We start from the raw sequence: 24125 nt of genomic DNA, 5'->3' as shown, positions 1-24125 counted from the left end.
AATATGAGGTGTCGCTTCACCAGCGTAAGGGCGGCCTCTTCGTGGCGCAAGAGGAGGTCATGGGCCAACATGTCAGAATGTGAATGTGAATTGGAATTAAAATGCTGGGCCAGCAAGAAGTTCTGCTTTTGGATGGAGTGGAGGTGCTCGACAAGGTGGTCCCACAATCTTAGAGGAGGCTGCAGGGGGAGCACCTGATACAATAGGCGACGCCAGCAGATTTGCAGGTGAAGTGATATGTCACCTGGAAGGACTGTTTGGGGCCCTAAGCATTCAACTAGATCAGATAGAGTTGACTAAAGTTTTGTAGATTATACCAATTTTCTCCAAAGAGGCACCTGAATGGGATATATCAAAGTATGTTATCTATATTGCTTTGCAGAAGTTGAATGAAGTTATCCCCTTTGTTTCAAGAGTCTGATGGTTGAGGGGTAATAGCTGTTCCTGAACCTGGTGGTGTGGATCCTGAAGCTCCTGTATCTTCTTCCTGAGAAGAGAGCGTGTCCTGCGTGGTGGGGGTCTCTGATGATGGGTGCTGCTTTCCTGCGACATCAGTACAATCCATCTATAGTATAATTCAAAGCGGAATGGGCAATATACTTGAAGGGCTGAAATGCTGTTGAAGTTGACCCTTCTCGAGATGTCGTAGCCCTGGAGGAAGTGAGGTATTACATAATTGATGAGGAAGGTAGGGGAAAGCAACTTCCATGCAATGTGTCTGCAGTGCTGATGAGAGTGGAGGTTTTGTATTGGCATATGTTATTTGGGTATAAAGCATAATCACATTTCAGTGAAATTCATCACTTTGCAAGGCAATGCAGCTGTTTACTAGTGAGGTGATGAAGTTGTGGCAGTTGTTTGTCTTTTCTCAGTACATTCCTGGTAGATTTGTTTCTGTTTCACTTTTCAGTATTTTCTCAGTTTGTCATTCACATCTCAGAGGGGACTAACTGTTGAACCTATGGCATTGGCTCTCCAGTATTGCAACTTAATCGCATTTATTTCACATTGCTTTGGAAGTAGTTAGGCTGTTTCGCTTTGAGACGTTACTGTAGAAACGTTTCCAGTGTTTTGTTGGATATAGTTGGATGACAAATTCTGCTGCTGTGACTTATGGTCTTAGGGTCTTTATGGACATCAGTCAAGATGGAGGTGGAAGTCCCTTTGCTTTGTGTAACTCTGATGTCCCATTTTTCATGCTGAGCCACCGAGATTGTACTTTGGCTATTTCCTGTTATGATATGTACGTGTCCAATAATATTAAGGAAACAAAATCAAGTAAAAATCATGGATTTGTGGTGTTAAGTGAGGCTTTGCTGAAAATAACCATAGGACACTACCCTACATAACCAAAGAGTAAATGAGTGATGATGCCTGTAACATGAATGACTTCCTTACTCATAAGTTGCAAGCCTTTTATGTGTATGCTCTTGTAAAATCCTTATAGCACATGTAGGTATGAATGGAAGATTTTTAATAAACGTTTTAAAAAAAGTGTTTTTACATTCTAGTTGGTTTCCTTGCTGGCTGTGGAATGTCTTGTATCTTCTGATTGGTGTGTGTGATGTGGCATTGGGTGATGTCACCTCTGCAGCAACCATCTGTCCTCCACCCACACTGGGTGGGGTGAGGGAGAGATGGCTGCGCAGAGGTGACATCAGTTGGCTAATTTGTCTCTCACAATTCCACTTAGCACCGTGCATGAGATGTGCCCTTTGCCTGTTTCACTTCTGAGGAAGGAAAGCTGAGCATAACATGCCACTGTGGTGAGCAAGATGCCTGGCCAGGAAAAACAAATTTCTACGCTTGTCGGGGGCGGGCAGTATTTATATTTGCTTTGGCATCCTGGTCATGAGTCCCAGATTTTCTTAGGCTGGTAAACATAAAAAAATTCATGAGGTGAGTAAGTTCAGCCCTGTGGAGGATTTGCTTATATAATGTAAAGAAAATAAAGAAGTTCTATTTAGTTTTTAACATCAAATACAATCTTTAATTTTAAGAACAATGAGACCTCATGCTATTCCATTAACTCAATTTTCCACTTTGCAAAATTTCATAAGAAAGAATGGCACATTGGAATCCCCATTCATGTGACCATGTGACTAAAGTCCCCTGACCATGTGACTACAAGTCCACTAACCATGTCACATTTTAAAGTAGCACCCTTATTTATTATTTTGTTTGTTTTTGTTTTGTGTTTGCACCATTTGTTGTCTTTTTACACATTGTCTTGTATGCATTTTTTCATAGATTCTGCTGTGCTTCTTTGTATTTACTGTGATTACCCACAAGAAATGAATCTCAGGGTTGTATATAGTGACATATATGTACCTTGATAATAAATTTACTTCGCACTCAACTAGAAGTGCTGGTGAGCCTCCAGTCGTTAGGGGTTCGCTGTGGTTGAAGGTAGGGTGGAAACTGACAGGCTTCTGCAAGCAGCTTTAAAAGTCATACTAACAAAATCTATTTTGGAGTAAAATCAATTTTGATTCCAATTTTGACTAATATGCACACCTCCGGAATTCCTGGGAGCTCTGCAATAGAGGCCAGATTCTGTAACAAAAGGTCTAGGAAGTTCATCCATGAGTTTCACAAAATACTGAAATATTGTAATGTTCCCTTGATCTCCTGCTGGTATCTGGAGCTGTTCACTTCCACCTGTGCATGTATTCAGCTGACTGACTAAGTTTTAAAGAATTTTGTTTTGTCCACCTGATTACTTCCATTAGGGTCCTCTTGACCTTTCACTAGATCTGTAAAATCCCTTGTCCTTAGATCAGTGGCCATGTCAGCGGCACGACAGTCAGGGCATACAACACTGAGATATAACAGTGGAAGGTCCTGGTGTTCAACTGCCAATTGCTTGCAGGCTCTGAATAAATTGACACGTTATCCCAAAGCCAGGCTGCTGATTGAAAATCAGACGCAGCCCAGCCACGGGTCCACCTCAGGTTCTGGACGGTGAGGTGACGACTCCTCGGGATCGTGGTGGTCCTTTATCAGCACAATTGCCTTCTGCCAAGCTGGAACGTTGAATGTTTATGCAACACACACTGGCACGGAGGGGAAGCTTGGCAGTTAAAGTAATAAAGTACACATATCGGAGTGAAGCTGTCAGAAAAATTACGACAGCAGTGAAGATATATATATGTATGTACACACATATATTGTTCTTGGCAGCGTTCGTAATTAACTTTGATGAGGTGAAATTTGTGGTGGTTGTGTAAATTAATTTAGAGTGAGAGAGATCTGAGTTACTGGCTTATTTATGATGGGCAGAGAGCTGTAGACAGGACTGCTCACGTAGCTGTCAGAGCTGTTAGTCAACAGAATTCTCCCCGATCAGGTTGCCATTAATGGCGCAGCAGCTGCCAGCAGATTGACAAACTGCTTCCTCACTCTGCTCTCAGTTGTTGGCGGGGAAAAGGTATCGCCGTGCCAAGCAGGACCAATTTTGCTAGGGTGATTTGGTTCCAGAACTTACTATAACCCTGCTTCAAACAGGGATCAAGAGCTCAATTCTAGAAATGGGAGATAGTTTTCTTTGACCTCAAGGCAGCATTTGAATGGCTATACTATCAAAAGGAACCAGTGAAATTGAAGATGGTGGACATGAATGGAAAATGTGCAGCTGAACATCAAGGTTCAAAAGATCAAAATAAATTTATTATTAAAGTACACATATGTCACCATGTACAACCATGAGATTAATTTTCTTGCAGACACTCACAGTAAAGCAATGGAATCAATGAAAAACTGCACACAATGAGATGGTCTACAAGCTTGTGCTGATTTCGATGCCAATTAATACTAATATCATCCATATCGCTCTATTCCCTTCATAGTCATGTTGTCTAAATCTCTTCCAGATACCTCTCACTTTTTGCTTAAAAATGTAAACTTCCTTCCTCTAATCTCTTAACTATGTTGTTTGGTATTTGGCATTTCTACCCTGGGGAAAGGATTCTGACTCTGTACCTTATCTATATATCTCATAGTTTTAAAATCCTCCATCGGACCTCCCCTTGGCTTCCATTGCTCCAGGATGAACAACCCAGCCTTGTGCAACCTTTTCTTGTGTCTCATCCTTTCTAATCCAGGTAGCATACTGGTAAACCTCTTCTGTACCCGATCAGCATCCTTCTGATAATGAACTGTGGGTGTGATCTGACAGCTTCTAGAGTGTGCCTTTGGTACTCTTATACTCAACACCCCTCTGAATGCAATACACCAATTCCCTCCTTTATCCTTGAGTGAGCCTGCCATCTCCTTCATTATAAAATGCCTTGGGAATATGCTTGAGCCTGCTCGTCAAGGACAATTTCATGGCCCCTTTTGGCCATCCTAATCATCTACTTGAGCACTTTCCTGCTATCTCTATATCTCACAAGCCTTGCATATGCTCTCTTCATTTTCTTCCAGACTAAATTTAGAAACTTCTGGGTCAACCAAGGTTCCCTTACCTTACCATCCCGCGTGCCCGATGTGGACTTGTGCAACAGCAGCTGTTCCCATTCATTGCCCTGTAGATCCTGTCGTAATTTGCCCTCCCCTGCAAGGTCTAGTTTTATTCTTACTCAGAACTGTCTTTAAACATAATCAGTGTGGACACTATTCCCAAAATATTCACCTACTATTATGTCTGTCACCTGGCTTGGCTCATTTCCAAAAACCAGTTATGCTTTCTCCTCTAGTTGGACTCTCCACATGCTGTTTTGAAAGAACCCCATTTGGATGCCCTGAAGAAATTCCACCCCATGTGATCCTCTTGTATTAAGGAAGTTTCAATCAATACCGGGGAAATTAAAATTTCTCACTATGATAACTCCATTGTTCTTGCATCTTTCTATAATCTGTCTACATATCTACTCTTCGGCCTCTCAATAGCTACTGTGGGCCTATATTATCGCACCTTTCTTATTTCAGAACTGCACCTATATCTCCTGTGAGGGTGAACCCGCCAGTGTACTTTCTCTGAATACAGCTCTGACATTCTCCCTTATTAGTAGTGCCACCCCTCCACCTCCTTTACCTCGCTCTATCACATCTCAATGAAACCTAGGAACGTGGAGCTTCCGGTCCTGTCCCTCGTGCAACCAGGTCTCCGTAATGCAGGAGCATTTCCTAACGTGACTGGGTGCATGCTTCTGCTTTTAGACTGCCGCAGCGGAAGTCTTGGAGAGGTGGAAAGAAAAGGAGATGTCCACTACTAGCTGGAGTGTGTTAGTGGAAAGCAGGGAATGGGAGACTGATGGATGCGGTTGTGTCCAGCTCCAGCATTGAAGTTCAGGATGCATTTCCAAGGTCACTTTGAGAACCACCTGCAGTGCATTTCTTGCCCTGCTCTGAAGCTGCATCTGTGGCTACAGCAGGTGGCATAGTTCTGTGAAGATTTCTTCTGGGAACACGGACAGCTGACATATTGTTCATTGCTGGTGTTCGAAGGAGAATTACTTCCTGAACAAGCAAGCAAAGATTGCCTCCAGCTAGTAACTCATTTACTCTTTCTCCTCCTCCTTCCAGCAACATGTCCTGCTGTGTTATATCCACTACTGATCCTCGTACTATTGCTGGATTGTGAAATGAACTGCTGATAATGCAGCTGTGCCTGGGGGCAACTAATTGTACAGCACTGAAATCAGCAGAGGTTCAGCAACAGTCAGTGCACTCTATGAGATTTCTGCTATTCAAAGCAACTGTAGAAAGTTTTGAAAACTTGCTGAATTTTAGCAATGTTCATAAAGTTTCATTAAGTAACTAAAATAAAGTTGAATTTGAATAGCAGTGACAAGGATAGGATGTCCTTCATGCTGAAGAATGTGCATTCATTGAACATAGAAACATAGAAAATAGGTGCGGGAGTAGGCCATTCGGCCCTTCGAGCCTGCACCACCATTTATTATGATCATGGCTGATCATCCAACTCAGAACCCTGCACCAGCCTTCCCTCCATACCCCACTGATCCCCATAGCCACAAGGGCCATATCTAACTCCCTCTTAAATATATCCAATGAACTGGCCTCAACTGTTTCCTGTGGCAGAGAGTTCCACAGATTCACCATTCTCTGTGTGAAGAAGTTTTTCCTAATCTCGGTCCTAAAAGGCTTCCCCTTTATCCTCAAACTGTGACCCCTCGTTCTGGACTTCCCCAACATCGGGAACAATCTTCCTGCATCTAGCCTGTCCAATCCCTTTAGGATTTTATACGTTTCAATCAGATCCCCCCTCAATCTTCTAAATTCCAACGGGTACAAGCCCAGTTCATCCAGTCTTTCTTCATATGAAAGTCCTGCCATCCCAGGAATCAATCTGGTGAACCTTCTTTGTACTCCCTCTATGGCAAGGATGTCTTTCCTCAGATTAGGGGACCAAAACTGCACACAATACTCCAGGTGTGGTCTCACCATGGCCTTGTACAACTGCAGTAGTACCTCCCTGCTCCTGTACTCGAATCCTCTCGCTATAAATGCCAGCATACCATTTGCCTTTTTCACCGCCTGCTGTACTTGCATGCCCACTTTCAATGACTGGTGTATAATGACACCCAGGTCACGTTGCACCTCCCCTTTTCCTAATCGGCCACCATTCAGATAATAATCTGTTTTCCTATTTTTGCCACCAAAGTGGATAACTTCACATTTATCCACATTAAATTGCATCTGCCATGAATTTGCCCACTCACCTAACCTATCCAAGTCACCCTGCATCCTCTTAGCATCCTCCTCACAGCTAACACTGCCGCCCAGCTTCGTGTCATCCGCAAACTTGGAGATGCTGCATTTAATTCCCTCATCCAAGTCATTAATATATATTGTAAACAACTGGGGTCCCAGCACTGAGCCTTGCGGTACCTCACTAGTCACTGCCTGCCATTCTGAAAAGGTCCCGTTTATTCCCACTCTTTGCTTCCTGTCTGCTAACCAATTCTCTATCCACATCAATACCTTACCCCCAATACCGTGTGCTTTAAGTTTGCACACTAATCTCCTGTGTGGGACCTTGTCAAAAGCCTTTTGAAAATCCAAATATACCACATCCACTGGTTCTCCCCTATCCACTCTACTAGTTACATCCTCAAAAAATTCTATGAGATTCGTCAGACATGATTTTCCTTTCACAAATCCATGCTGACTTTGTCCGATGATTTCACCACTTTCCAAATGTGCTGTTATCACATCTTTGATAACTGACTCCAGCAGTTTCCCCTCCACCGACGTTAGGCACTGGTCTATAATTCCCCGGTTTCTCTCTCCCTCCTTTTTTAAAAAGTGGGGTTACATTAGCCACCCTCCAATCCTCAGGAACTAGTCCAGAATCTAACGAGTTTTGAAAAATTATCACTAATGCATCCACTATTTCTTGGGCTACTTCCTTAAGCACTCTGTGATGCAGACCATCTGGCTCTGGGGATTTATCTGCCTTTAATCCCTTCAATTTACCTAACACCACTTCCCTACTAACATGTATTTCGCTCAGTTCCTCCATCTCACTGGACCCTCTGTCCCCTACTATTTCTGGAAGATTATTTATGTCCTCCTTAGTGAAGACAGAACCAAAGTAATTATTCAATTGGTCTGCCATGTCCTTGCTCCCCATAATCAATTCACCTGTTTCTGTCTGTAGGGGACCTACATTTGTCTTTATCAGTCTTTTCCTTTTTACTTAACATGGAAGAGTACAGCACAAGAACAGCTCTTTTGGCCCACGATATCTATGCTGAGCAGGATGCCAAGTTAAACTAATCCCTTTTATCTGCACGTTATCTATGTCCCTCCATACCCTGCATATTCATGAGCCTACCTAAATATTTCTCGAATGACACTGTCATACCTGCTTCTTCGGCCATACCTGGGAGCGGATTCCTGGCACTGCTTCAGCTCTGGGAGTTCACAGAAATGTTGGTTTAGGAAAAGGGTATCAGCATTAAATCCCCAAAGCAAGGTAACGTCATCGTCTGTCTTCTCTGCATATCTCCAGAGCTCATTGGCAAAATGGTATCTGTGGCATGCATCAGGATCCTTTTTAAACAGACCTCGTTATATTCAATCAATCAATCAAAGCTGAATTTCTTGCTCAGTGAATTAGAACAGAGTACAGCACAGGAAAAGACCCTTAGGCCCACCGTGTTGTGCCAACCAAATAAATTATGGTTTGTCCTTCAATGGAAAATCGTACAAGTAGTAGTGGATAGGGCCGACTCCATCACGGAAAAGCCCACCCCACCGTTGAGCACATCTGCGTGGAGTGCTGTTGCAGGAAACCAGCATCCATCATCAGGGACTCCCACCACCCAGGTCATGCCTCCTTCTTGCTGCTGCCATCAGGAGGAAGGTACAGGAACCTCAAGACTCAGACCACTGTTCTTTATAATCCTCAAGGGCTCTGTTTGATTCTAATTCCCTAAGCTTTGCATACTTTTTCTTCTTGGCTAAATTCATCACCTCTCTCAACATCCAAAGATTTTTTACCTTATCTTTCCTTCTGTCCAGAACACTCCTGTCCTGTACTCTGTATGGTAGGTCTTTTAACACTTTCAACATGTCAGGCATGGACTTTCCCAAAAACAGCTGTTTCCAATGAACTCTTCCCTAGTTCCTCCCTAATGCTGTCGTAATTTGTCCTGCTCCAGTTTAATACTCTCTCACAAGCTCAATACTTATCCTTAGCTATCTTTAACTATCTTAAAACTCAGTGAGGTATAGTCACTGTTCTACCTAGTGAAAGGTCAGTTGCCTGACCTGGTTCATTACCCAATACCAGCTCCAGTATAGACCTTCCTCTTGTTGGACTATTTCCATGTTGTTTTAAGAAGCTTTCCTGGATGCACCTTACAAATTCTGTCCCGTCTAAACTTCTGGCACGAATAAGGTCCCAGTTTATATTAGGGAAGTTGAAGTCCCCCAATGACAACAACCCTATTGTTTTTACACCTTTTCTGAATCTGCCTGCCTATCTGTTCCTCGATGTCCTGGTAGCTATTAGGGGGAGGGAGGGTCTATCACTCTTCCTGTTTTTGAGGGTTTTTTCTTTTTGTATTTGCATAATTTGTTTTCTTTTGCACACCGGTTGTTTGACTTTCTTTGTGTGCAGTTTTTCATTTATTCTATTGTGTTTCTTTGTAAGTTGACCCGGCTGGTGGCGTAGTGGATCAGTGCCGGATTTTGGGACAGAAGGTCCCGAGTTCGAATCCAGCCAGCTCCCGTGCACGCTTTCCATCCGTGCTGGGTTACGAGCTGGTGATCCCTTTGGAAACTCACCCGGCAGAAGGCAATAGCAAACCACTGCTGTAACTTGCCTCGTTCGCAGTTCCCTGCTACGTCAGAGAGGCGTGGAGGGAAATCGTCCGCTAACCAGAGAAACTCCGGATGCGACGTATCTTTCCTTTTCTTTCTTTGTACTTACTGTGAATGTCCACAAGAAAATGAATCTCAGAATAGTATATGGTCACATATATGTACCTTGATAATGAATTTTATTTTGAACTTTGATAAGGGCTGCACAGTATCTATGGAGAAGCTCTCTTGCTTCTCCGAAACAAAACTTGTCACTGTGTCTTTCTATCTTAAATGGATGATACAAACTGATGCCTCAAAAAGAGGCAACGGAAATAATGTCTCTACATTTGCTGATAACATGCAGAATTCCTACAATGAGTTGCTTTCAGTATACAATTACTATCTTGTTATCCTAGAATAAAATAAGGTGGTAATAGAAAATGGGTTGTCTGGTGTTTCCAAGTCAAAGCTGGCTCTATGAAATGTGGCTAGAATAATACTGAACAGAATATTTGGAAATCTTGATGGTTCGACATTTTGCTCATTACCAGATAGTGGAAGCACAGAAACCGAGTTTACCAAAATTCTCTTTTCTGCACTCCTTTGAAGCTGCTAAGTTCACTGGATTTTTTTTTGTAATCCTGTGTCATATCTTTAAAAAATGAATTGAAAGGGTGTTGAGAAACATCCAGAAAGTCTGCCAGTTTTGTACCACCAAAGTCTTAATTATCGGGCTTAACTGTCTTTCACCACCTGCAGCAAATGACAGTGCAAAGTATTCGCAATGTCAGGAGGAGAAAACCCTGAATATTTCCTGTCCTGACTACCCCGTTGGATAGGCTGTTGTGTGACATTTAGGCTCTGTCGTCTTCAAAATATCCCTTTGAAATGAGTTGAAATGCTCAGATTCTGCACCCTTCCATGCTGTTCAGTCTCACCGAAGCTGATCACTTACTTATCAACAAAAAAAAGTTAATTTTCAGTTATTTTGCAAATAAAATGTTCTTCAGTAATTAAGTTGTGATAATATTGGGTTGAACCCCTTGGTGTGGTATTATATTTACTAATTGAAAATAAATAATCTTTTGTAAGTCTTCATGCTGATAGTTGTTGAAGTTCTGGCACGTACCTATCTTTGCAGGACTATAATGGAACCATCACTGTTTAGGCAGGAATAAAATGTTTGTTTTACTCACAATAAATAAAGGGAGTTGTGGAGATGGTGTCCCAACATATTCAGTCTTTTTTGATAAGGTGACATCCATTTCCCTATGACATGTTTTAAGTGGTTCCAGGTGTACAAATAACTCCTGGTGGGGCTACTGTACGTCCAGGAACTTGCACGGACCCAGTGGACGAAGAGCAAGTCAAGGATGCAGCATTTGGGCAGCATCTCCCTGCATGGTTCTTGGGGTGTTCTCAAACTCCCCCCTCCAGCCCCTAGAATGTTGATCTGGAATTGCCTGCAATACAGTGTGAGATGGAGAGTTGACACATACAGGTTCGCTGTGAGGTCAGGAGCTGCTTAGTGTAGAGCTGCCAGCCTCCCTTACGTCCTTGCGCTTGATGGAAGGAAAAAAATATCACTTCCTTGATCTCAGAATGTGGGGATCCACAGGTAAGGCAGCAGATTATGGTGCTTTCTCTTTTTAAGTGAAATATTATGAGAATATTTGGAACCTGTGCAGACCCTTAACCCTGTTCTATCTAATCTGTAATTCATTAACCATTATTGGCTCCTTATCCCCCTATAGCTCTCCACCAAAAGAAAATCAGTCTCAGATTTATTAATTGAACTACTGCTTTCTGGGGGAGAGTTCCTGAATTATCCACTCCAACTGCTTTCAATCGTACTCACTGCACTGCTCCTGCTTGAGAGGGCATTGAGCCACCGGCCAGTGTGAATTTTGGGGTAATGAACTTCTGTGCATGTTCCCTTAGAAGAATAATTCCACATTGTCCACTTTATCAATTTCTCCCTAAAACATTAAAAATCTCATTCACTAGTACTCTATATCCCAGAGAAAACCAGCACTGCTGTACTGACTCTTTCCAAGGCCAGTATGGTAATTCGAAGGAGTGATGTCAGAAACGTTTACATCAGCCGAGAAGGAGCCTAACGAGTAAATGTTTTATTCAGATTAGCTTATTCTCATCTACACCAGGGCACAATAAAATTCCTTGCTTACGCGGAGCTCACAGAATAAACAGTGCACTTGTTGAATACAACAATAAACACAGTGATGAGTGCAGACACAGTGGAATGGTGCAAAGTATAGTGGGTGGGTTAAATGAGGTAATACAAGCAGAGCTGCGGAAGTGGCAGTAATGGAAGAGTCAGAATTAGGGGTTTGAGAATGTGGCAGTGCCACAGAGAAAGGGATGTGAAAAAGGTAATTGGCTCAGAAGTTTACCAGCAGTGGGGAAGAAGCTGTTTTGAGTCTGGCCGTCCAAGATTTCAAGCTCCTGTTCCTGGTAGAACACAGCAATGGTACTATCCAAGGATGGCAGGCACCCCTGATGATACTGTTAGCCTTCCTAAAGCAATGGACCATGAAGGATCTGATGTGTCTACGATGGGCTGGGCTGCATTCGCCTCTCTCTTTTGCTTTTGAGAGACTTTCCCTCCTTTTTCTGTTGATTAGTCTGTGAACCTGTCCAAAACATTCTAGTCATCTGTGAACTTGTGAATCTCTTTGGACCTCCATATCTCTCCTGTGTTCAGTCACTCTGTACTTAATTAAAGGACAACAGATGTTCCCCACAGCAGATGTTAAAGTAAATTTATAGTTTCCTGTTCACTTGTTTGAATAATGGAGTAACATTTGCAGTTTCCTCAGTTTAAAGGATGATTCACGAACTGAGAGAGTTTTGATGCATTACGACAAAAGCATCCAAGCCTCGAATTTGATCAGCTTCTACTTAAGTGTGTTAAACACCCACAGGGCTTTTGTTCATAGACCCTCTGCTTGGAAATTCATTGCTGCACTCGGCCTAAGGCACAATGTATTGCTACTCAATCTCACTTGACTTAAGGCCTTGCCTTTGCGTGCCCCACTAGCATAGAAAACACAAATTAAATTATAAATGTGTGACAATAACACATACAAATCCAGAGAGTCACAGAGGAAAGAAAGGGGGTAGAGGTGAGAGCACCTTAGATTGGGGCAAGGCTCAGCTGCTTGGGAACAGGTGGGCAGGTTCTGTGAGTAGGGGAAAGGCCATGGGGTTTGAAACATTTGTAACAGGGGTGACGGGGCAGATAGTTAATTGTCAAGAGAGAATTTGTCAGTGGGGATTATGCTTTCTGAGCGCAGATTATTAACAGTAGGGTCGGGTGTTGGGTGTCAACCCTGGTGCTGTGATGGGGTGAGTCAAGTTTGTGAGACAGGAATTCACTACCATGTGGGATAGGCTGGAGGTGTGATGTCCAAGGGAGAGCCATTAAATACACTTAAGTTGATTTAGGTGCTTTTAAATCAAAAAGGGAGTCTACTTGGTTTAGTTTTGACTATGACCTACTTAAAAAGGACACATTAAGTTGCATTTCAGGAAGCTTTGTGAAGGTCATGTATATGAAGCTAAAAAGTATGGAGTTAGCATCCGGCCATGTCACATCAGAATCGCGATACTGTACCTGACAGGAATCCTTCCATGCATGGCTGTGTGTGCTGCTCAGAACAACTCGAATGAAGATCGTGGACTTTGTTACTCTTGACTTCCAGTAACAATCTTGTTCATAGCAATTGATTGGTGAAATGTGCAATTTCGAGAAGCTGTGCCATAGATTTTTTAGGTGCTGCAATTTCCTTGCAAAACCCTGAAGTGGAAACCTGAACATTTCTAGATTTTTAAGTTTTCCTTTCAGTGATATTACTTTTCCTAATCTAGCATTTTTGCTTAAGTAATCAGTTATGAGTACCAGTCTTTGATTTGTTAATTTCTCTGGAAAGCCTCTGGGCTGATGACTGATATAAAGTGATTGTCTAATAACAGAATCAGGTTTAATATCACCTGCATATGTCGTGAAATTTGTTGTTTTGCTGCAGCAGTACATTGTAATGTGTAATAATAAGAACTATAAATTATGGTGAAAAGTATATATGAAAAAAGTTAAATTAAATAAGTAGTGCTAAAAATTGTTCATGGGTTCATTGTCCATTCAGAAATCTGCAGGCAGAGGGGAAGAAGCTGTTCCTGAAACACTGAGTTTGTGTCTTCAGGCCCTTTCATTTCCTGAATTTCATTTGCAAAGCTACCTATTCGTGTATTTTGAAAAGGCACAACTATTTATCTTCTGTTTATAATGTTTAACAGTTATTAACCTTAATGTTCCTAGATGCTTTGAAGAGGTTGTCAGATGAACAATAAAAAAACAATGGTTTCTCTTTTACTTATTTTCAAAAGGTCTTTCGAACAGATCTGATCACTGCCATGAAGCTGCCTGAATCCTACCAGCTTAACGCTGATGAGTACTACGTGCTGGGGGACCCATGGCGACAGGAATGGGAGAAGGGTGTTCAAGTTCCAGCAAATACTGAGTCAATACCCGAACCAGTAGTGAGGTAGGTCACAGCATACCCTGTTTGGAGTACAGAATTCATGCCTGACCAACACCGCTGGCATTTGTCAGGGATGCGGTTTATCAGGCAATCTGATTTTGAAATGTGCTTTGAAATTAGAATATGCAGAAACATATATCGATAGTGTGCAGGGAAGCCATGGCTTGACATGTTCTGCTGCTGGTTGAGTGGGTAAATGTGACGTTTAAGCATGATCTCAATGAGCTGAACTTTGGAGGAGAGCCAGTGTTAAGGGATGGAACTGCTGATGATGTCAGAGGCTGTATTAACTATGCCCATTGCCGCAGAGGTTGGCCATTATTGATTTCTATAATCTTTAGCTACTTCGTTGCTGTGGTAGGGTTGGAAATTTGACAGGAAAAAGTTCCAGAGATGGAGGATGAGTCAAGTGGAAGTCGTGATAAGGAGAGAACTCCGGGAAGTGTGGGTCAACACACACACAATGCTGGAGAAACTCAGCAGGTCAGGCAGCATCTATGGAGGAGAATGAACAGTTCATGTTTCAGGTTGAGACTCTTCAGCAGGACTAGAAAAGTCAAGTTTACTGCCATTTAACTATATACATGCATACTGTCAAATGAGAGAACGTTTCTCCGGACCAGGGTGTAAAGCACAGTAGTACACATAACACACAATAACTTAGGAAAGTAACGATAAAATCTACAATTGAATTACACATAAATAAACAAAGTAAAACGCATAATTAAATATTATAAGGTACAGAACAGATTAACCAGTTACACTTCGAATGTGATGCGGCAGGGAGTTCAGAAGCCTAACGGCTGGAGGGAAGAAGCTATTTCCCATCCTACCATTTTTGTCTTTGTGCATCACAGTCTCCTGCCTGATGCTGGTAGAAAGTCAGAGGACACTGCATGGATGGGTGGGTGAGATCCTTAATAATCCTGTGTATGCAGCGCTTCTGGTAAATGTCCGTGATGGATGGTAGGGAGACCCCTACGATCTTCTCAGCCATTCTCACAGTCCTTTGTTGGGCCTTCCAGTCCAGAGTTCTGCTGCTCCCCGTTCAGATGGAGATGCGGCTTGTCAGGACACTGTCGGTGCTCCTATAAAATGGGTGGGGTTGGGGGAGCCTTGCTTGCCTCAGTCTCCTTAGGAAGTGGAGGCGTTGCTGTGCCTTCCTGGTCGGGGGAGTGATATTAAGGGACCAGCTGAGGTCATCTGTGATGTGAACTCCCAGCAAGTTGGTGCACCTAACTCTCTCTACGGAGGAGCGTTGCCCCTTTTCTTTCCAGTCCTGGCCTGAAACATTGACTGTTCATTTTCCTCCATAGACGCTGCCTGACCTGTTGAGTTCTTTCAGCATTTTGTGTGTGACAAGAGAGTAAAGGTTACATTGTAAGCGTGGTGTCACGAGGTGTAACGGGAGTGGTTGAGGAAGTAAGCAGGTAGAGAAATATAGTGAATGCAAGTCAATATGCTAGGAAGTTAACAGGTTGAAGTTTTGTTCGTTAATGACCTTAGGCTGAGGTAGTTCCGGGATTAGATGCAGATGGGTTGATAGTGTACAGAGGATGGTGTTATATAGGGTGCAAAGATGTGATCAAAATGGCTTTTGGCGAAGTTGAAGATCAAGGGAGTAGAGAAACAGTGCGATATAGGAACTGGACATGAGAAAAAGAAAATTCCGCCTGTAAAATCAAAGGAAGGAGAATAATGGCAGCAGGGATGAGTATTGAAGCCAGTTAGAATGAGATGTTGGTCCAGAATCCAAATGGGTAAGAAGGAATTCACTACCCTAATTAGAATATACTAAAGGAATGCCAAATAGTGAAAGGAAGCAGTGAAAATAATTATAAAGGTGGCACAGCGGTTGGTGCTGCCGTCCCACGGCTCCTGGAACTTGTGCTTGAAACTGAACTCAGATACTGTCTGTGTGGAGTTTGCATGTTCTCTTTGTGTGTGTTTCTTCCAGGGTGTTCCAAGTTTTCTCCTGTGTTCCAAGGATGTACATGGCTTTGTAAATTGCTTCTTGGTGCAAGGAAGTGGCGCAGACCTAAAGGGAATTCAGAGGCTTGTGACAGATTAAGCTGCAGAGCCTTGGGGGATAGAGTGGAATTGTTCTGGTTGCTCTGCTGACGTGGACCTATTAGATTAGGTCTTACTCTTCTGTAACAAGTGGGTAACAGGACCGGTAGCAGCCAAATAATTATTGAGAATATCAAATAACAGAAATATAGCACAGGAAATTAGTAAGAAAAGAAGGAAAAGGGATTGCATTTCTGTCACGTAGCCAAGCCTCCATTTTTAGTCAGAATACCAGAAAGCAAATCACCACCTTATTTACGACTCATCACTGGAAGGAAGATTGAATAAGTTAGAGAGGCATCTCAGTAATGGAAGCAGGGAAAGAAATTATAAGGTGGCCCAGCAGTTGTTGCTGCAGCCTCACGGGTCCAGGGGCCTGGATAAGAATCTTAACCTGGCTGTTGTCTCTGTGGAGTTTGCACAATTGCCCTTTGACCAGATGGGTCCCTAAATAGGAGTTCCAGTTTACTCTCGAGTCCCAAAAGTGTTAGATTAATTGGCTCTGTATATGATCCTTTCTTGCAGCTAAGTAGTGAAGAGGTAAAAGGGGACTGAGAGACAGCTGATCACGTTCAAGTTCAGTTTGTTGTCATTCAACCATAGACAAAAAAAAGCAAAACAACGTACCTCCAGACCAAGGCGCACAACGCAGTACATATAGCTCACACACATACCACATAAAGTAATATTACCACAAATATATTAACAAATAATAAGGTGCATATCCAATACAAATTGAAAAGTAAAGAGTATCACACTACTGATACTTCATACGTGATGAGACTGGGGTGGCAGCAGGGAGCTCAGTGAGGTCACAGCCCGCAGGAAGAAGGTGTTTCTCATCTCCTAATGTTACAGTACCTCCTGCCTGATGGTTGAGGGTCAGAGAGATTGTTGGGTGGGTGGGAGGGATCATTGACAATGCTAAGGGCCCTGTGTACACAGCACTCCAGATAAATACCTCATATGGATGGAAGAGAGACCCCGATGTTCCTCTCAGCACTTATTGCAATCTGTACCAGATGGTGTTGCAGCTGGTCAAGACACTCTTGATGGTGTAAAAATTGGTTAAGATGGGGAGAATCTCACGCCTCAATTTCCTCAAGAAGAGGAGACGCTGGGATATTCTGAATGGATATCAGATTAAAGAAAAGATGGTCAATGAAGAATGGTGAAGAAAAAGGCAAAGACAAATTAAATGATAAAAGAATATGAAAATAATAGTGTCTTCTGTAAACCAGAAAGAGTGAAAATCAATACAACAGTATGTTTACTGAAGGACGAATAAGCCAGACAGGGAAATGGCACAAAAGTATTGAATAACTAGCTTACCTCAATTTTCACTAACAAAGGTATTAAATAGACGTCTCACCAAGGCACAAGTTCAAAAGTGTATGAGGTTAGTTGGGGAAAGGATGGCAAACTAGGGAAGTTAACGAAGTAGGAATCCAGGTCCAAATGGTGTTTAACTGCCAGGAGACAGAACTGAGATACCATTACAAAGATTTAGATGCTTCAGAGATGGTGCCAAAGATCTGTTGTTATTGTGTAAAATATTGTGAACTAAACTAAGCCATAGAATTTACAGAGCGGTTAGGTTAATGTCAGTGTTAGGAAAGATTAAATCTACAGGAAATGAAGCAATATAAAGACATCCACTCAAAATGTAATAACAAATAATTTATGAAATAGTATATAAATAGATTATGAAAAGCTAAGTCATGCTCAACAAAGCTGATAGAAGTTATAGAATGAGATATAGTACAGGGATGTGATGTTGAGGTTCTATAAGGCGCTGGTGAGACCTCACTTGGAGTGCTGTGGGCAGTTTTGGTCTCCTTATTTAAGAAAGAATGTGCTGACATTGGAGAGGGTACAGAAAAGATTCACTGGAATGATTCCGGGAATGAGAGGGTTAACATATGAGGAACGTTTGTCCGCTCTTGGACTGTATTCCTTGGAGTTTAGAAGTATGAGGGGAGACCTCATAGAAACATTTTGAATGTTGAAAGGCATGGACAGAATGGATGTGGCAAAGTTGTTTCCCATGATGGGGCAGTCTAGTATGAGAGAGCATGACTTAAGGATTGAAGGGCGCCCTTTCAGAACAGAAATGCGAAGAAATTTTTTTAGCCAAAGGGTGGTGAATCTGTGGAATTTGTTGCCACGGGCGGCAGTGGAGGCCAAGTCATTGGGTGTATTTAAGGCAGAGATTGGTAGTTATCTGAGTAGCCAGGGCATCAAAGGTTATGGTGAGAAGGCGGGGGAGTGGGACTAAATGGGAGAACGGATCAGCTCATGATAAAATGGCAGAGCAGACTCGATGGGCTGAGTGGCTGACTTCTTCTCCTTTGTCTTGTCTTATGACAATGTAATAAGTAGTTTGTGCATTAATTTTCATAAATCGTCTATTAAGACTAAGCTCACGACAAAGATTAGGATATGAAGTATTGGCGAGTACATCTATGAATAACACATTAGCGAGGAAGTTCAGAATAATGGTGTTGTGCATAAAAAAAGTGATCTTCAGTTTATCAGCATCTGTAGAACAAAGGGACAGTTGGTGTTTCAGGTTTTGATCCTGCATGGGGATTGAAGGTGCAGAGGGACCATAACCAGTATGAGGAGGTGAAAGGGAGGGGTGAGGTAGAGGCTAGAAGTTGACAGTTGGAGCTAGGTGGGGGAGGGTGAAATTCTGAGACAAAAGCTGGTGGGTAACAGACAAGGGAAGATTGGACAGATGGAGCCTGGTGGGGGAATGGGACAGGTGAACCCCATCACTGTTGCTGGATTAAGTTCCAGATTGTCATTTTTATTGTATTTATCTTTGTGGTTTTAGCTTTCTTTAGGCTTGCTTATATGTTCGTATAACCACGTGTTTGTCTGTAAAAGTTCACTATTTGTTCTAAGTTCAAAAGTTCAAAGAAATTTGCAAAAGACAATAAACTGTGCAAAGAAAAAAGGAAACAAAATGATAATAAATAAACACTAAATATCGAGAACATGACGTGTTCTTGAATGTGAGCCCATAGGTTGTGGGAACAGTTCAGTGTTAGGGTGAGTAAAGCTATCCCCTCTATTTGAAGAGCCTGGTAGCTGAGGGATAGTACCTGGTGGTGTGGTCCTGAGGCTCTTGTGCCTCCTTTCTTATGGCAGCAGTGAGGAGAGAGCATGGCCTGAATGGTAGGGCTCCTTAATGGTGGATGCAGCTTTCCTGTGACAGCACTCCTTGTAGATGGTCTGGGCTGTACCCACTACTTTTTGTAGTCTTTTTCCATTCAAGGGTGTTGGTGTTTCCACACCAGGCTGTGATTCAAAAGTATACTCTCCAATGCACATCTATAGAAATTTGTCAAAGTTTTAGGTGACATGCCAAATCTTCGCAAACTTCCAAGAAAACAGAGTTGCTTTCGTACTTCCTTTGCAATGGCACTTGCACGCTGGACCCAGGACAGATCCTCGAAATGATAATGCCGAGGAATTTAAAAGTGCTCACCCTGGCCAACTCTGATCCCCTGATGAGAGGGATGGACCTCCAGTTTCCTCCCCCGTAGTCAATAATCATCCTCTTGTTCTTGGTTGACATTGATTGAGACATTGTTGTTGTGAAGCTACTGAGCCAGATTTTCAACCTCCCTCCTATATGCTGATTTGTCACCACTTTTGATTTGGCCAATGACAGTGGTGTCGTCAGCGAAACTAAATATCGCGTTGGAGCTGTGCATCAGTATAAAGTGAATAGAGCAGGGGGCGAGGCACACATTCTGTGCTGATGGCGATTGTGGAAGAGATGTTGTAGCCAATCCAAACTGACTGGGTTCTGTAGTACATTGGGTTCTATACTTCTGTAGTCTCTTCCTCTGCAAAGCTGAATTGTGACTCAGTTAACAAGTTTCTTGTCTAAGCCAGTTCAGACCAATTTACAGTACAAAAGGAAAGCATTTGCTCAAATTCCTTCGTTACTTCTTTACTTGCCTTGCTTGCTGGTACAGGGTGACCCTATCTTACCTGTCCCACGATGGCTGTAACTGTAAAATTTGTGCCTGTTTTTGACTCACGAAGATTCTTCATGAGAACATCTTCTCCAGATCTGGCATGGTTCAGAAATGGATTGATCTCAGCTAATACATCCATCCCTCAGGAGCTGGTGGGTAAACTGTCCTCGACGGGTCTCAACACCTCCCTCTGTAACTGGATCTTGGACTTCTTGGCGGGTAGACCGCAGTCAGTCTGCCGTCACGCTGAGTACAGGTGCTGCACCCGCCCCGGGGCTGCGTGCTCAGCCCCCCACTGTTCACATTACTGTACTGCTAGATCCAGTTTAAAGCAACTCATCAAATTTGCTGATGGCAGAGCCATTGTTGGCCTCATCAACAACCAGTTTTTACAGGAGCACCATCGGTAGTGTTCCGACCATCTGCACCTCAGTCTGGCACAGGGATTGCAAGGTATCTGACCCCCACATCCCAACAACGGATTGCAAGGACTGCTGAGAAGATCATTGAGGTCGCTTTTCCACCCATCGGAAATATTTATCAGGAGCGCTACGTGTGCAGGGCCCTTTGCATTGTCAGTGATCCCTCCCATTGGTTCAACGATCTCCGCAACCTTCTACCATCAGGCAGGATTAGATCAAGGACTGTTAGGCTGGGAACAGCTCGTTCCCCCAGGCCGTGAGCTACTGAACTCCCTGCCACCACCCAGCCACATCACATATGAAGCCACAGAAGTGTTATACGGTTTTTGACTTGTGCTGTAAATGCACCTTAATATTTGTTAATTTATTTGTGACGATATTACCTTGTGTTGTGTGTAAGTTACACAGTGCCTTGAAAAAGTATTCAGCCCTCACAACTATTCTCACATCTTACTGTCTCATTTTCTAAGTTTAAAATATATTGAAATAGGATTTTTCAAACTAACCTACAAAACATTGTTCTTCATGTCAAAAGAAAAACTCTAAAACCTGTGAACAATTTACGAAAAATTACAAAGCAAAATTATGAGGCTGAAAAAGCATTTATCCCCTTTGTAGTTACTATGCTAATGTTCCTCAGGTGCAATATACTATTACCTAACCAACTTACCCAATTTGTTGATGTAGAAAATTGGAGGATCAGCTGTTTTCAATGGATTCATAAGAATAAATATCCCCTCTCTCTGTAAGATCCAACAGTATGGTAGATCTTCAACAGACCAAACCAAAATGAAGGCAAAAGAGCATTCAAGACAAGTCAGAGAAATGATAATAGAAAAGCACAAATCTGGGGAAGGGTACGACCATCTCAAAGACACTGAGCATACCTCGAAGCTCAAGCCATCACGTAAAAGTGGAAAAAATATGAAACCACAGCCACACTGCCTAGGCCAGGCCCCCCCCTCTAAACTTAGTCATCAGAGAAGAATGGCACTTGTAAGAGAGGCTACTGTGATACTGCCGAAGTCAATGGCTGCAACTGGAGATGAAGTTCATGGCTCCATATTCTCTAAGGCATTGCACAAAAAGGATATTTATGGAAATGTGGCAAGGAAGAAACCCTGACTAAAAAAATAAAGCAGGTCCTTGTCTATAGAGATTTTGCAAAGCATCACTTAGAAGATACTGTAAAAAGTTGGAAAAAGGTCTTGTTTTTAAATGAAATTAAAGTGGAACTTTTTGAGCTCAGCTCTAAGCAGTACACATGACATAAACCGAATACTGCACATCAGCCAGGTAACACCATCACTACTGTGAAATATGGTAGAGGAAACATCATGCAATGGGAATGTTTTTCAGCAGCAGGGACTGGAAATCTGGTCAGCATTGATAGGCAGGTGAATGCCGCCAAATATAGAGGGATGCTAGATTAAAAACCTGTTAGCCTTTGCCAGAAAGCTTAAACTGGGGAAGAAATTTGTCTTTTAGCAGGATATTGACCCAAAACACACTGTCAGAGCAACCATGGAGTGGCTTCAAATGAAGAAAATTGATTTCCTGGAGTGGCCCAGACAGAGTCCTGACCTTAACTCAATCGAACATCTGGCAAGACCTCAAGATTGCTGTCCACTGCCACACCCCAACTAACCTGGCACAGCTTGAGCAATTTTGCAAGGAGGACTGGGCAAATCTTGCTCCATCCCGTTGTGCAAAGCTAATAGAGACTTAGCCAAAAAGACTACTGGCTGTAATAGCTGTGAGAGGTGGTTCAACCAAATACTGAGCACAGGGGAGTGAATACTTTTGAACTGCTGACATTTCAGTTTTTAAATTTCTAGTTCTTCATGCTTTATTTTCCTTGCATGTGATTCGCAAATAAAAATTCTTAATGTTCATTTATATGAACAAACTGTTGGGGCAGAATACTTTTACAAGGCAATGTGTATACTGTTTGAGCACCTTGGTCCGGAGGAACGTTGCTTTGTCTAGTGGTGTACGTGGAAATGGTTGAATGAGGATGTAGCTGAACTTGAACCTGATCAATGAGAATGGTCAGCAGCTGGGGACACACAGCCCTCGGGTGTAGATAACTCCAAAACTTCTCAATGCCCTGAGTGAAGAACTTCTCACCTGTGAACTAAATAACAGATACTTATTCTGAACTCTGCTTACTATTTCTGTTGTCTTGCTGTCATTATAAAACAACTTTGCACCATCTATCCAGTCAAGCCCTGTTAAGATGTTGTGTGCTTCACTAGGATCATTTCCCATTCTTCCAAATTTTGTATTGCTCTATAAACTATGTCTACTCTGCCTGTTCTCATAGAGCCAATCTCTTATCTGCCAAACCAATTTAGTGCGTCTTTGTTGTGCTAACATAAATATATCGTTCTTTAGGACCAGAGAACAAAACTATTCATAGTATTCCATGTGTGATCTCACCATGGTTATGTGTAATTGCAACAATGTTTTCTTAGTCTTGTGCTTCAGCTTGCTTTCAATAAAAGTAAGCATACTATTTGGTTTGTGTTAACTGCATGTTAACTTACTGTGTTTTGTATGCAAGAATATTGAAATCTCTCAGAGCACTGTTATTATAAATTTCCTCACTTCCTTAGAAATATTGTGTTCTTCCTACCAAAGTAAATAACTTGACATTATAGATCAGGGGTACCCAACCTAGGGCGCCTGGACCCCTTGCTTAATGTTATTGGTCCTCGGCATAAGAAAGGTTGGGAACCCTTGTTCAGGTTTGCACAAGGTGATGGTATAGATCTACCAGCTGCCCTCTCCATACCTTTTGAAGATGCTTTATATCCTAATGATAATTTACATCCAGCCCCCACTTTCCCAGATTCGTGTCATCAATTAATGTGGATGAATTTACTTGGTTACTCCTCTCCGCGCATTGGGCAGCAGCCTCGCTGTTTCTTTAGCGTTTCGTCTGATTTTTACGAGGCCGATGCTCAGCTCTGCACGGATGGAGAGCGTGCAAGGAGCTGACTGGATTCGAACCCGGGGCCACTCACCTCAAAGTCCAGTACTGATGCCACTACACCACCGGCCATTTGGTTCTTTCATTAAGTCATTCGTATACAGTAGGTTGCCCAAGCTCTGATCCCTGAGGCAATCTAAAATTAATATCTGACCAATCTTAAAATGTTAGGTGTATTCCTTCACTTCTAACCAGTCTTCTGTCTGTGCTATTCTGATGCATTATCCACACCCTATGCACTCTCACGCAGTTGAACAACTTTCTATGCAGCACCTTATCTACATACACTGGTTCCATTGGTTTTTCCCTTTATCCAGCTGGCTTCACATTCAAAAAACACAAATATTCATCAGTCATGACTTCTGTTTAATTAAAACTCTATTGATTTTACACAATTATAATCTGGTTTTTAAGTGGCCTGTACCACTTCATTAATTTTGGATTCTAGCATCTTTTGGGGTGACTGAATGGCCTAGAGTTCTTTACTTTCTCTCCCAATTCTCTTTTGAATGCCGGTTTTACATTTTCTACCCGCTGACCCATTGGAATTGTCCAGGAAGCTAGGGAAGTTTGGAAAATCTCAACCAAAGAACTTTGTTTATCTTGTCAATCATTTCTTTATTCCCCATTAGATTTCTTCCACCTGAGCCTTCAAATAAACTTGTACTTATTTCTGTTGTTACTAGTCTTTTTGTCCTTGCTGCCCTCTGCCAATGGTCCACCTCTGCTGCCAGTCTCAGTTCCATTCTATTTATCCAAGGCGTACTTACGTTTGAGGATCTTGGGCAACATTGTTCCCAAG

The 24125-nt window shown here is 42.4% G+C and overlaps 1 protein-coding gene across 4 annotated transcripts in view; it reads left to right on the top strand.

Moving 5' to 3' along the window:
• Window positions 1–24125, top strand: part of jade2 (jade family PHD finger 2) — a 171632-nt gene that overhangs the window by 58328 nt on the left and 89179 nt on the right. For all 4 annotated transcript variants that reach the window (XM_072263926.1, XM_072263925.1, XM_072263927.1 and 1 more), the window contains exon 7: window positions 13687–13844. In XM_072263926.1, the coding sequence (XP_072120027.1) occupies window positions 13687–13844 (158 nt within the window). The remainder of the gene's footprint in view (window positions 1–13686; window positions 13845–24125) is intronic.

The sequence above is a fragment of the Mobula birostris genome, chromosome 7 (assembly GCF_030028105.1).
Source record: "Mobula birostris isolate sMobBir1 chromosome 7, sMobBir1.hap1, whole genome shotgun sequence".
In the NCBI taxonomy this organism is placed as follows: domain Eukaryota; kingdom Metazoa; phylum Chordata; class Chondrichthyes; order Myliobatiformes; family Myliobatidae; genus Mobula; species Mobula birostris.
This window is presented reverse-complemented; position numbering and strand designations above follow the sequence as displayed.